The following is a 12,869-nucleotide window of genomic DNA, read 5'->3' on the forward strand; positions in this document are numbered from 1 at the left end:
CCCCCAGCGTAGGAAAGGAGCCCTCAGCCCGCCGCTCTGTGCCCCTGCTCTGGGGGCGCACGGTAGAAAGGCAAACGGGGTGTCTGGTGTCTGGAGTCTACACCGTTCGGCAGCGTCGCTGGAGCCTACGGAGCTGAGCTATCGGAGCGAGGGATTCGGGGTACGGGGCTCAGCCTCTGCTCTGCGGGCCTGTGTCGGGGAATGGGGGGCTCTGTCCATCTCCAAGGTCTGGCCTGGGTGCCCCGGGGCCTCTGGGCCTGGCCTGGAGGTTGGGGTGCCGCGAGCCCCATTCAACAAGTTGCGGGGGAGCATCTTGTGCCTCATTATGAGCACAAAAAAGATTCGGGTCCATCGGTGTCCGCAGACCCCTTACAACTGAGCTTCCTGACTGATGCCTGGGGCACCGAAGTGCGTTTTGTTCCCCCTCCCCAAGTCCTGAGGGATGGGAATTTCTGGGGACAGGGCCCTGGAACCTGCACGTTTAACCCGCAACCCCCAGTGAGCCTGCTGTTTGTGGGGGTCTGGTGTGGAGTGACCCTGACAGGAGAGCCATCGAGGGGCCTGGTGGGGGGACTTCTGGGACAGGGAACTGAGGTAGCAGCCCCCTCAGGGCTCCTTGGAGGAAGCCAGCAGCCAGCTTGTGAGTGACTGAAGGCACAGGACCCTGCTGGAAACTGGTTCCTAGAGTCAGGGCTGTCTGGGGCCAGGGTACTTTGTCCCGCTCTGTGTCCCCTGTGAACCAAAGCAAGAGCCACTGGAGACCCCAGGGGCTCCTCTGAGGACCTGGATGGTGTGGGGTTCCCAGGTGGGGACATCCAGCTCAGGAGCACTAAACCCAGCCTCCTCACCCGCCTTTCTGTTCCCTGTCTCTGCTGGCGCTGTGGGACAAGCATCACCCCCTCTGTGAGTGCAGGGTAAGGGAGAGGCGGGTCACCAAGCCCCAGCACAGCCCATGACACAGATGCTCAGAAACACGGGGTCTCGGGGTCCTCATCTGCAGAATGGGGGTGGACACTGCTTGCTGTCCACCCCCGGGGGCGGCCCGGCATCCAAAGCCACCAGGCAGAGCAGGAACAGAAAACAGATCTGGGCAGAAAACAAATCTGGGGATTTAGCTCAGTGGTTCCACCGCCTGCCTTACAAGTGCAAGGTCCCAAGTTTGATCCCCGGTAACCCCCAGAAAAGAAAAGAAAAGAAAGCAGATCTGAGCTGAGGTTGGATGTGTCTTCCACTCCCACAGCGCTGTCACCCCCAGGCACCCCTGAGTCACCGCCGCATCACCCGCTAGAGGACACCAGGGCCCAGCAAGCCGCCCACCTCCCCACGTGGCACTCGTGGGCCCTGGTGGTGCGAAGAGCTGGGATTCTATGAAAAGGAGCTGGTGCCCGATGTGGGTTCCGGGCTGATTCAGTCCAGCCAAGGACTCGTGTGTGAGCTGGGGTCACTCGGACCCTCAGAGTCCAGTTCTCTGCAATAGATTTCCTTATCCGTCCTTGGTACTGATGGGTCAGCAGCTGCAGGGTGCAGTGGGTGTGGATCGAGGGCCCCCCGCCCCCCGGAAGCTCATGGGCAGCACCTGAGCATAGGCTACAGAGGGAAAGTGGGTCGGGAGGCCCCTTCCCCCCAAAGGGCTGACAGGGAATAATAGCAGATGGAGACTAATTAGGGCTTAATGAATTGTCACGGTCCAAAACCCCGGGAGGGCCTAGATCTAGGACGGAGGGCATACCGGTCCTGGGGGGCTGGCAGTGCGTCCCCAAAACTGGACCTCAGAGAGCACCAATGTGTCCCCAGAAGTGGGCCCCGGAGAGGCAAGTGCTGTGTGAGGCTGGGCCCCCACACTGAGCAGGGGGTGACTGTGGTGGGGGCAGAGGCTGGGACACATGGCTCCAGCCTCTCCCCTTTGGGTGATGGGGTGGGTTGCAGCACCCCGTGGCCTGAGAGGGACAGGAGGCAGGATGTGTGCAGGTAACCTGGGGGAGCAGGGGCTTGGAGCTGGTACCCCGGGGGGGGAGTCCCTAGGAGGTCCCTGTCCTGGGCCTGACACAGAGGATGTGCCCCTTCCTCAGTCCTGCAGAGACACAGGGGAGGCTCTGGAGAGGCCTCGTCCCTCCTCCCTCTCCCAAATGGTGGTGGTGCCCTGCGAGGGTCCCAGGCTGCTCTAAAAAGGTCATCCCACACCTGGTGGCCTGAAAGCTCGCAGTTGTGTATGTCAGGGTCGTGCAGTCAGGAGACTGACACAGGCTCCCGTGGCTGAGTCTAGGTGCCAGGGCAGGGCTGCTTCTCCCGAGGCTCCAGGGAGAACCCTGGTCCCTATCCCGGCTCCTAGAGGCGCCCACAGCCCTCGGCTTGTGGCCCCGTCCTCCATCTGTGGAGCCAGCAGCATGGCATCTTCAGCCTCTCTCGGCCTCCCGCTGCCTCTCAGGGGTCCCTGGATGGCCCTGGGTGACCCCCTGTCGGGCTCCTCCACATGACCCCACCTGCAGGGTCCCTTCTGTCGTGGTGGGTGACAAGGCCGCAGGCCCCAGGATTTGGAGGTGAACATCTTCGGAAGTCACCATTGTGCTGACCCCAGGCCCCAGTTCCCTGTTAATCGTCCCCGTAGCTCAGCCACTATGTAACAATGGGCAGCAGGACTTTTGTGTTTTGTTCAAGGAGAACAGCACCTGGCATGCAGTGGGTGTGCGTTAGGGGCAAACCCGTCATCCTAGCACTCCAGGAGGTCAAGACAGGAGGATCTTGAGTTCAAGCCCAGTCTGGCCAATGTAGAGACTCGTGAGACCCTGTCTCAAAATAAAAAAAATAAAATAAAATAAAAAGGGCTGGAGATGGAGGCCCTGGGTTCCATCCCCAGAACAACCAAAAACTGAAAAAGCACAGGGCTGGGGATTGCTCCAATGCCTGCCTCAAAGGCTCAAGGTCCCAAGTTCGAGCCCCAGTACCAAAAAAAAAGAAAAGAAAGAAAATAAAAGAAAAAGCACTAAGTGGTAGCCCGTCCCGTTACTTCCAGAAAAGCCCCAAACAGAAGACTTGTGGGCTGGGGCACCGCAGTGGCCCGCACCCCCTCAGGCTGCACTGGGCTGGGAGGAGGCCGTAAGACCTGTGGTCAGTGGCAGCAGGGTTCGCGCAGGCCCGGCCCTCACTTCCCCTCCTGGTCAAGGCTGCCTGCCCGCCCCGCCCCTCTGCGGCCTCTCCTGCGTGGTAATGAGCCTGTGTCCTTGAAATGCACTTCCTGGACCCCCGAGGCCCAGCAGTTCGTGGTGCACATGTTGGAGGCCGGCGCCTGAGCAGGGTCCCCGTTCCCTCACACACATGGATCAGCCCCGGGGGCGGGGGAGGAAGCAGGAAGGTTCAGTCCGCCAGCCCTGACATGGGCTTTTTTTTCTTTTCTTTTCTTTTTTGAGTAGTACTGGGGCTGGAACGCAGGGTCCTTACACTGAGCTCCATCCTCAACCCTTTTTATTCTTTATTCTGACCCAAGGTCTAGATGAGTCGCTAAGTGGCCCAAGCTGGGCTCAAATTTGCAATCCTCCTGCCTCGGCCTCCCGGAGTGCCAGCATGACAGGCGTGGGCCACTATGCCTGACTCTGGCTTTGTGCCTGCTCCAGGGTGGCTCATCCTTGTGCCTTTGGCTAAGGTGCAGAGAGAAGGAGGTGACATTCTCTGGGGAAGCAGCCGTCCCTGGTTGTCTAGCGATCATAGCAGTGTCGCCGTGTGCTTGTTTTACTGACTGGAGCCTCCATGACAATGGGATCTTTGCTTACTCCTCACTGCGGTCCCGTTCTGAGGAACACCGGGCGTGCACGTGTCCAAGCCTCAGTTCCATCTGGAAGGCCGAGTGGGCCGAGGCTCTGACCGCAGAGGGCTGAGGTTTGGGGCTTTCCCACAGGGCTGGGGTGCAGAAGTAGCTGTTCCTGGCCACTTATCTGCAGCAGCCCAGAGAGGGTGCTCGAGGCCGGTCCCGGGTCCCTGCCCTGTCCATGTTACCTGAAGCCACGCTGGCTTTGTTGGCCCCAAAGCTTCTGTGTTGGCGGAGCAGGTGGAAGTCAGGGTCCCCCCCGAGCTGCGCTTGGTGGCACAGGCTTGTGATCCCAGCACTGGGGAGACTGGAGCAAAAGGATTGCTGTCGGCCTGGGCTAATGTGGTGAATTCAAGTCCAGCCTGGACTGCATAGCGAGATCCCGTCTAAGAAAAGAAAAAAGAAGTCAGGGTGCCGTGGGAGATGGGGGTGCTGCCTTCCTGGAGAGCCAAGGAAGGAACAGGCTGCAGGGATGTATGTTGAAGATGTGCAACTGCTCTGCCTGCTGTGTGTCTTGGGCACGTCGCTTGCCCTCTCTGGGCTCTGCTCCCCACTCTGTGTCAGGTAGACGCATCCTGCTTTGTCTGAGGGCATCGACCTGATACATGCTCTGGGCCAGCGATGTTACAGCGGGGACTGTCACCGAGGGCAGCTCAGTCCTCCAGCGGACACTGGGCTATGTCTGGGGACACAAGCGGCTGTCACGAATGGCGGAGCTCTCCTGGCCTGGAGCAGGTGGAGGCCAGGGTTGCGGCTCAGCCCCTGCAGTGCCCGGGGGCTGCAGGCAGGGAGGGTGGAGCTAGGGACAGCTCAGTGTTTCCGGTGTGAGGTGGGGACATCGGAGGCACAGCGGAGGCCACAGGCCAAGGGGACAAATGGTGTCTGACAGCTGCGGGTGGGTGTGGTCAGTGCACCGTCCGGGAGGCCGACAGGAGATGGACGGACGGCCCTGGGGTACAGAGTGAGGGGGGGGCCTGCAGGGACAGAGAAAGCGAAGGTGGAAGCCGCCTGCCCGGCTGCCTGCGTCTCCTGTCTGGCGCAGTCCCTTCTCCTGCCCTTCACCCCTGCAGCGTCCACGCTCCTGACCGGGAAGACTTCACACCCAGCCCCTAACCCCATTTATTTGGAGACAGGGTCTCCATACGTCCCTAAGTTGTTGCCCAGGCTTGAACTTGGATCTTCCTGCCTCAGCCTCTTGAGCAGCTTGGTTGACTTCAGGAGGTCTTGTGGGTCCAGTGTCTTCCTACCAGAAGAGGGGCTAAGACTGGAATCCAGTAGCTGAGTGTGGTGGCGCATACCTGCCATGCCAGCATTTGGGAGGCTGAGGCAGGCGGATCGCTGTGAATTCAAGACCAACTTTGGCTACACAATGCGTTAAGGCCTCTATATGTATTGAGACCCTGCCTCTAAAAACAAAAACAGAAAGGCCCGGGGATTTAGCTCAGTGGTTCTGCCGCCTGCCTCGCAAGCACAAGGACTCGCGTTCGATTCCCCCGTACCAAAAAATTCAGACCTCCACCTAAGCAGGAGCTGGGGTCCTGGCCTTCTGAGCCCTTTCTATGGGGAGACTAGCACAGAAAGGCTGCCGGTTCAGGGCGGCCAGCCCCATCCTCCTCTGAGGAAGGGAGGTCTGGGGGAAAAGTCAGCTTCTGGCTGTGACCTCCTTCCCCAACCTCCACTCAAGGTGGCCTGCCCCGTGCTGCCACCATCGAATGCCTAGGAACATGAGGCCCAGAGAGGCCAGGCAAGCACCCTCCAGCCACACAGCGAAGGAGGCTAAGGGTGGGAAGCAGCCCCTTGGCCTGGGGCGCCAGACCCTTCAGGAGAGGCGCCTGAGCTTCACTCCGGCTGCAAGTCCTCCTCTGTCCCCACCAACCTCCAGCAGAGGAAATGATGGGTAAAGCCAGGAGGGATAGGTTAGGGTTGGGAAACTAGGTCACAGCCAGGCAGGCTCGAGGGACCAGCTGTCCTCTCGTCCAGGGAGTAATTATAGAGCCAGAGCTTGCCCGGTGTCCCGGAGAGCTCTTCTGGCTGCACGTTGACAGGCAAGGTCCAGAGAGGGTACAGTTGTCACCAGAGGTCACACAGCAAGTCAGGATTGTGGCTTCCTGCTGGCCTCTCAGTAGCTGCGACTGGGCAACTTCTGACCGGTCAGTATTGAGAGCTACCTGCCTGTCCTTATCCACATTCTGTGAGGCTGCTTTGAAAATCATGGTGCAGCCGAGCACGGTGGCACACACTTGTAATCCTGGCACTTGGGAGGCTGAGGCAGGAGGATCACTTCGAGAGGCCAGCCTGGGCTACATAGTGAGTTCAAGACCAGCCTGGACTACAAAGCAAAACCCTGTCTCAAAAATAAATAAATAGGGCAGGGATTTAGCTCAGTGGTGTTTTGCCTGCCTCACAAGCCCAAGGTCCTGAGTTTGATCCTTGGTACCACCAAAAAAATGTGTGTGTGTGTGTGTGTGTGTGTGTGTGTGTGTGAATTAATCATCAATCAATTGTGGTGCAAGCCTGTGATCCCAGTTATTTGGGAGGCTGAGGCAAGAGGATTGAAAGTTCTAGCCCAGCGTGGGCAACTCAGAGATTTAATAAGACCCTGTCTCAAATTTTTCAAAAGGCTGGGGATGGAGCTTAATGGGAAGGCATACACAGAACATTTTAAATTTTCATAAGCTGAAGGGTTCTGTGTTTGATCTGTTTTTGGGGTTTTCTTTTGTTTGAAACAGATCTCACTGTATAGCCCAGGTTGGCCCCAACTCACAGCAATCCTCCTGCCTCAGCCTCCTAAGTGCTAGGATCCTAGGATCCCAGGTGTGCGTGCCAGCATGCCTGGATTTTTTTTTTTTTTTTTACTGGGGACTGAACTCTGGACCTTGCACTTTTGAGGCAGGCAGTGGAACCACTGAGCTAAGTCCCCAGCCCCTGATTTATATTTTTTAAAGAGGGGAAAAAGGGAGAGATCAGATACTGCTATAGGTTGAGTGCCACCCAGCTCTCCCTAGAGACTTTCTTGCTCCCAACCAGCAGGACCGAGTGACAACTGAGAAGTAAGCAGCCATCTTCCTAGGGCACCCAACAGTCTTGGAGGCAACAACAGTCAACTCGGCCCCTGAGTCATCCTCTGAGGAGCACAGCCAGCATCATGAACCTTCACTGAGTGTCTGAGCTCAGTAGGAACACGGTGTAGGTGTGCAAAGGTCCTGAGGCAGAGGGAGCAGGCGAGGGTCTCCGTGGCCGGGATGAGGCTGCCTTCTGCAGGGTCCTATGGCCCAGGTCACGGGGAGGCTTCTGTCCTGAGAGTCAGGAAGGTTTTCCCCTGTGGCTAGGATGGAGGAGATGGCCTCGAGCAGCAATGGTGGCACTGAGACAGACATTGGGTGGGGCCAAAGAGGACAGCCTAGGGACTCAGGGGATCACGGTGGGTCTTGCCCACCCAGGAGGCCGGGCTTCCACCCAAATGGTGCCCAGCAGCAGGGGCGTGACTTCAACTGCTTGCTGGGGACCCGCGGCCCACGTGTCTGGGGGTGCTCAGTGCTGGAGGAGGTGTCCAGACCTGCCTCTGCCCTCTCCAGGACCACGCCAAGTGCACCCATTTCCTGAAGACACTCTCCCCTACGTGGGGCATGGTGACACCTACCTGCCGTCCCAGCACTCGGTCTGGAGGCTGAGGCAGGAGGATCTCATTAGTTCCGGGCAGCAGCATGGGCTACATAGAGAGACTCTCTTTCAAAAATCAAACAAGGCACTCTCCCTGTCACACCGTGGTCCGTACCATGCAGAAGGCACTGTCTGTGTCCCAGTCAAAGGCAGCAAGTCTGTCTTGGTCCCAGCTGTGTCCAGGGCACGTGTGTGGCACACTGTGGGCGCTTAATGACTGTCTCGTAAACGAACCAGCAGATCCCTCTCCGAACCACTCAGGATGAGCTGTGTGACACTGAGGTGACCTAGGTTGCTCTGAGCCTTGGTGTTGCCATCTGTAAAGTGGGGTGGCAGGGGGACCCACCATGGGGTCGTGTGGGGGTGAAAGGAGACAATCCGGGCAGGGCCCTTGTCCCAGGGCCGGGGCAGAGCAGGGGCTAAGGGAGGATTTGGTGCTGTCACCGTTATGGTTATCACCATCCTCACAGTTCCAGGGGGGACAGCAGCGTCGAGCAGAGCTCTGATTGGTACTTCAGGGACACTGGCGATGTGGACTCTGTCACAAGAGTAACCAGGGAACTGACACTTCAGCCGAGGCCAGTGTGAGGTAGAGAGGGAACAGGAGAGTCATCCCAGCGGAGGAACAGCCACGCAAAGGCCCTGGGGCAGCATGGAGCCTGAGGTGCTGCAGAGGGAGGACGGGGCAGGAGGGAAATGGAGGGGATGGGCGGGTGTACAGGCAGGGCTCTAATTTCATTCTAACGGTGTGGAGTTCTTTCCCACAGAGGAAAAACCCAGCAGCTCTTCCTACCAGGAGTCTCTCTCTCTCTTTTTTTTTTTTTTTTTTTTTTTTTTTTTTTTTTTTTTTTTTTTTTTTTTTCTTGTTTTTTGTTTTTGTTTTTGAGACAAGGTCTGGCTATGTACCCCAGGCTGGTCTCGAACACATGGGGATCCTCCTGCCTCCCGAGTGCTGGCCCTATAGGCATGGGCCTCCACACCCACCTTCTTGCCAGGGGCCCCCTCCGGCATAGGCTGCCGAGCCTCTGTCCCCCATTGCAGGGACAGGCTGAAAGTGACTGCCAGGAGAGGCCACAGAGAGGGGCGGGTTTAAGGTGGGAATGGCGGGAGTGGCAGGGCAGGAGGCGGGTAGGGCTGTGACACCGGCGGCTCTCGCCCTCCGGACCCTCCTGGGACACAATTTCCCTGCCCTCTGTCTGCAGCAAAGTGCGGGGAAAGAGAGACACAGAAAGCCCCGGCACAGGGGGAAATTAGGCCACGTCCGGTGCGCACCAGTCCAGGCCCAGAAGGCCCCTCGGGTTGTTGGGGTTGATGCCCTGTGCTGCGACCCCGTTCTCAGTGACCTTGGCCACTTTGCCATCATGACACAGGCAGTTCCACGGGGCCAGTGATTTCCGGCATTTGGGGGGACATCAGCACGTGTCCTGTCGTGTCCCCAGATCTAGAATTCACTTGATGTTTCATTTTATCCTGAGTAGGATTTTTCTGCCTGAAATTGCTTGGCAACCTCGATTTTTTTTCCCTTCATGGAATGGGGCTTCTGTGGTCTTTCCCTCCGGTTCGTATCTCCCGTGGAGACGTAAACTGATAAACCACCGTTTAGGTGATGGAGTCCTACTCACCCACCCCCATATGGGTAGGTTTCAGCTGACTTGGTACGTGTGCGTCTCCCTGCAGTCCACAGCAGACGTGGCTGTGACTGCAGCAGTCAGGAGGCTGAGGCAGGAGAATCACAGGGAGTTCAAGGCCAGCCTGGACTACACAGCGAGACCCTGTGTCCGAAAGAAAGTGTATTTGATAGATCCCCCGGCGTTGTGTTGTCGTTCTTGTTGTTTGGTTTGGTGGACTTTGTTTTCCTCTCCCTACCTCTTGCTCTCTCCCTTCCCTCCCTTCCTTCTGTACTTCTCAGGATTGAGCCTAGCGGGTTCACACTGATCTCCATCCCCAGCCCTTCTTATTTTGATGCAGAGTCTCGCTAAGAAACTAAGTTGCAGGGCTGGGGATTTAGCTCAGTGGTGCTGTCGTCTGCCTCACAAGCCCAAGAATCCAAGTTCGATCCCCAGTACCGAAAAAGAAACTAAGTCGCCCAGGCTAAGGCTCAAATTTGCAATCCTCCTGCCTCAGCCTCCCAGAGGGTGTTGAGATGGCAGGCGCGTGCCCCTGTGCCTGGTTTGTGACCTCACCTCAACTACAACTTCAGGTAGAAGCTGTCCCGTTCCATTGTTCCATCACCGGCACCAACCAGGCCGAGATTCAGGCTCTGCGTGAGCTCATTCTCACCGGGAAATCTCAGGAGTGTGTAGAGGGGCAGATGCTGCCCTTGTGGGAGTTCAGTGGGTCCCCAAGAGCCAGGCTGGGGAACCTGGGTAGAGATGCCTGGGGGCTTCAGCTGCCTGGTTGCTGAAAATAACCTCTCAGCAGAAGCAGCAGGGCCATCTGGCTTCCTTCCCTGCCTGCCTGGCTCTACCTCAACCCCCAGAGCCAGGCTGCAGCCAGGCAGAGTTGGTGGGGAGGAGTGAGGCCGCTGCAGCCAGGAGACAGAGTCGAATGTTGCTGCCTCAGGGACTCAATGCTAGCGCCCACTCACCTCAGGGCCTTTGCACAGGTGGCACCCAGCCTGGAACACCCCATCCCCACCGCTCTGGGTCTGTGTGAGTCTCCCGGGGTGGCTGCACCCCAGGCTCACAGCTCCGGGGCCTAGAATGCAAAGGCCAGTGTCTGGGCGGGGCCGTACTCACTCCGGGGCTCCAGGGTCTCCTTCCCCGCTCTCCTGCATCCCAGTGCTCCAGATGTCCGCTGGCTGTGGCACATCATTGCAGTCTCTGCTCTATCCCCCAACGTGAGTCTCGGTCTCCGAATTTCCTTGCTGGGAGGCCTCCAGGCGTTGTACAAAGGCCAGCTCATCCAGTGTGACCCGTTTTGACCTGACCCCAACTGTAGAGACACCCTTTCCAGTAATTCTTCTGAACAGGGGCCTGAGAGCAGGGCTTGACCAGGTCCTTAGTCGGTAGGGACACCGTTCAGCCCACCACGGACTCCTGGCCTGAAGTCAGCCCTGATCATCATCCTGCTGACCCTCACACAGCCTAGGACAGGGCATCCTTTGCTCTCATGGCCTGTTTTTTGTTTTTGTTTTGTTTTGTGTTTTGCAATCTTGAGAGCTAAACCCAGGGCCTTTGCACTGAGCTGCATCCCCAGCTTTTTTAGTTTTTATTTTGAGACAGGGTCTCACTAAGTTTCCCAGGCTGAGCTTCGACTTTGGATCCTCCTGCCTCAGCCTCCAGGGTGCTGGGATAAAAAGTGTACATCCCCACGCTTGGTTCTTGTCTGTTTTGATTGGATGTGTCAGTGTTGGGGCTGGGCATGCACTTTCCCAGCTTGCTAAAGCCCTTGGGTTCATCCTCACAGCGCAGTAAAGAAAAAGGAAAGAGTGGGGAAGTGTTTATCAAGCTGGGCTGTGTCCTGGGCACAGCTCTCAGGACCCGGAAGAGGGCATCCTAGGGGGAAATGGGGGCCTGGGGGTCTGAAGGTCCAGTTTATGCGTGTGGACAGGCAACAGGGGTTTATGACACTATTGCTTCCAGTGGTGGTCAGAACAATGTAGATAAACAGGGTAACAGGGGGAAGATAGGGAGGACTTTCGGCTGGGCAGACCCTTGGGGGGACAAGAAGACATTAGAACCATCTGTGTCCCCAGCCTATTGATGTGAGCCCCAGAAGAGCAAGAGCACGCTGCCAGGTGTGGTGGCGCACACCTGTAATCCCAGCACTTAGGAGGCTGAGGCAGGAGGATCGCCTCGAGTTTGAGGCCAGCCTGGGCTACATAGCGAGACCTTGCCTCAACCTGCCCTCAAAAAAAAAAAAAAAAAAAAAAAAATCCACAGCTGACTTATTCACCAGTGTACTCAAATCAGTATAAAATAAGCACTCAATAAATCTCTTTTTTTTAAATTTTGGTTTTTTGACACAGGATCTCAGTATATATTTCAGGCTAGCCAAACTCACTACATAGCCCAGGCTGGCCTGGGACTCACATGATCCTCCTGCTTCAGCCCCCTGAGAGCTGGAATTACAGGAGAGCCCTACCATACCTGGCCTTTTTTTTTCTTTATTTATTTGCAGTACTGGGGACAGAACCCAGGGTTTCATATATGCTAGGCAAGCGCTCACCACTGAGCTGCATTCCAGACTTTTTTAAACCTTTATTTTGATGCAGGGACTCACTGAGTTGCCCAGACTGGCCTCAAACCTATAATTGTCCTGCCTCAGCCTCCCAACTACCTGGGATAACAGGTACCCAACAGGGCCAGGGGTTTAGCTCAGTGGTTCTGCCGCCTGCCTCTCAAGTTAGGACCTGAGTTCTATCCCCGGGACAAAAAAAAAAAGTTAACCAACATAAATATCCTTTTCGACAAAATCTTGTACATTACCTTCATATGGCTCCTCTCCAGCTCAGTGAATCCTCTCTTTGAAGACATTTTGTGCAGGTAAAAATTCACATCACAGAGCTGAGTTGTGATATGACCCTGTAATCCCTATCCCCAGGAGGCTAACACAGGAGAATCACAAGTCCCAGGCCAACCAAGGCAATTTAGTGACTTAGTGAGACCCTGCCTCAAAGAAACAAAACAAACCAAAAAAAAAAAAAAAAAAGGCCTGGGGCTGTAGCTCAGTGCAAAGGCCCTGGATTCAATCTCCAGTACTACCAAAAAAAAAGTAAATTTTAAAAATCATATTATAACATAAACTCACCCTTTAAAGTGTAGTTCAACTCTGTAGGGTTTAATACATTACAAAGTTGTGCAACCATCCGCCCCTCTAACTCCATCCCCATGAGCAGTTTCCATCCCCTCCCCACACCCAGTCCTCTTCCTGTCTCTGGATTCACCTGCCCTGGATGTTTCCGGTCCAGGGAGCCCACACCGTTTCTGGCGTCCCTCGCTGAGCATGAGGTCCCGAAGTTCCACCCGTACTGTGATAAGCGTCACAGCTGTGTCGTTCCTTTTTCTGGTTGAGTAATATTCCCGCGTGGGAATGGACCAGGCCATGTGCGTTCCTTCCCGCGCTCCAGGGGCACCTGGGCCGTTTCCACTTTCTGACCATTGGCCATACTGCCTGCAGGTTTCTAGAGTTCAGTTCTCTTGCCTGGAGACCCCCAGAGGTGGAGTTGGGGGTCCCGTGCTGGGGTACCACTCTGGAACCTCTTCAGAGGTTGGGCTGGGTCAGGAGGCTCCGCAGCGAGGTGCTGACACTGCTTGGTCCCCAGGTGCGCGTGAGGATGCTGGTGTGGCCCTAGGCCAGGCTCCGCACGATGACCTGCTGGCTGCGTGTGCTCAGTCTGCAACTCCTACTGCTGCCAGCGGCGCCACCCACTGCCCAGGGCTGCCCGGCCCGCTGTGAGTGCACAGTC

The 12,869-nt window shown here is 56.7% G+C and overlaps 1 protein-coding gene across 1 annotated transcript in view; it reads left to right on the top strand.

Moving 5' to 3' along the window:
* The first annotated feature begins 6,706 nt into the window (after window positions 1-6,706).
* The window catches only part of Lingo3 (leucine rich repeat and Ig domain containing 3), a 9,803-nt gene continuing 3,640 nt past the window's right edge, over window positions 6,707-12,869 (top strand). The window contains 2 exon segments of the mRNA XM_033759622.1: window positions 6,707-8,123; window positions 12,726-12,869. The exon segment at window positions 12,726-12,869 is cut by the window's right edge and continues 162 nt beyond it. Coding sequence (XP_033615513.1) covers window positions 12,771-12,869 — 99 coding nt within the window. The 5' untranslated portion in view covers window positions 6,707-8,123; window positions 12,726-12,770.

The sequence above is a fragment of the Fukomys damarensis genome, unplaced genomic scaffold (genome assembly GCF_012274545.1).
Source record: "Fukomys damarensis isolate Sample0158 unplaced genomic scaffold, DMR_v1.0_HiC HiC_scaffold_37, whole genome shotgun sequence".
Taxonomy (NCBI): Eukaryota; Metazoa; Chordata; class Mammalia; order Rodentia; family Bathyergidae; genus Fukomys; species Fukomys damarensis.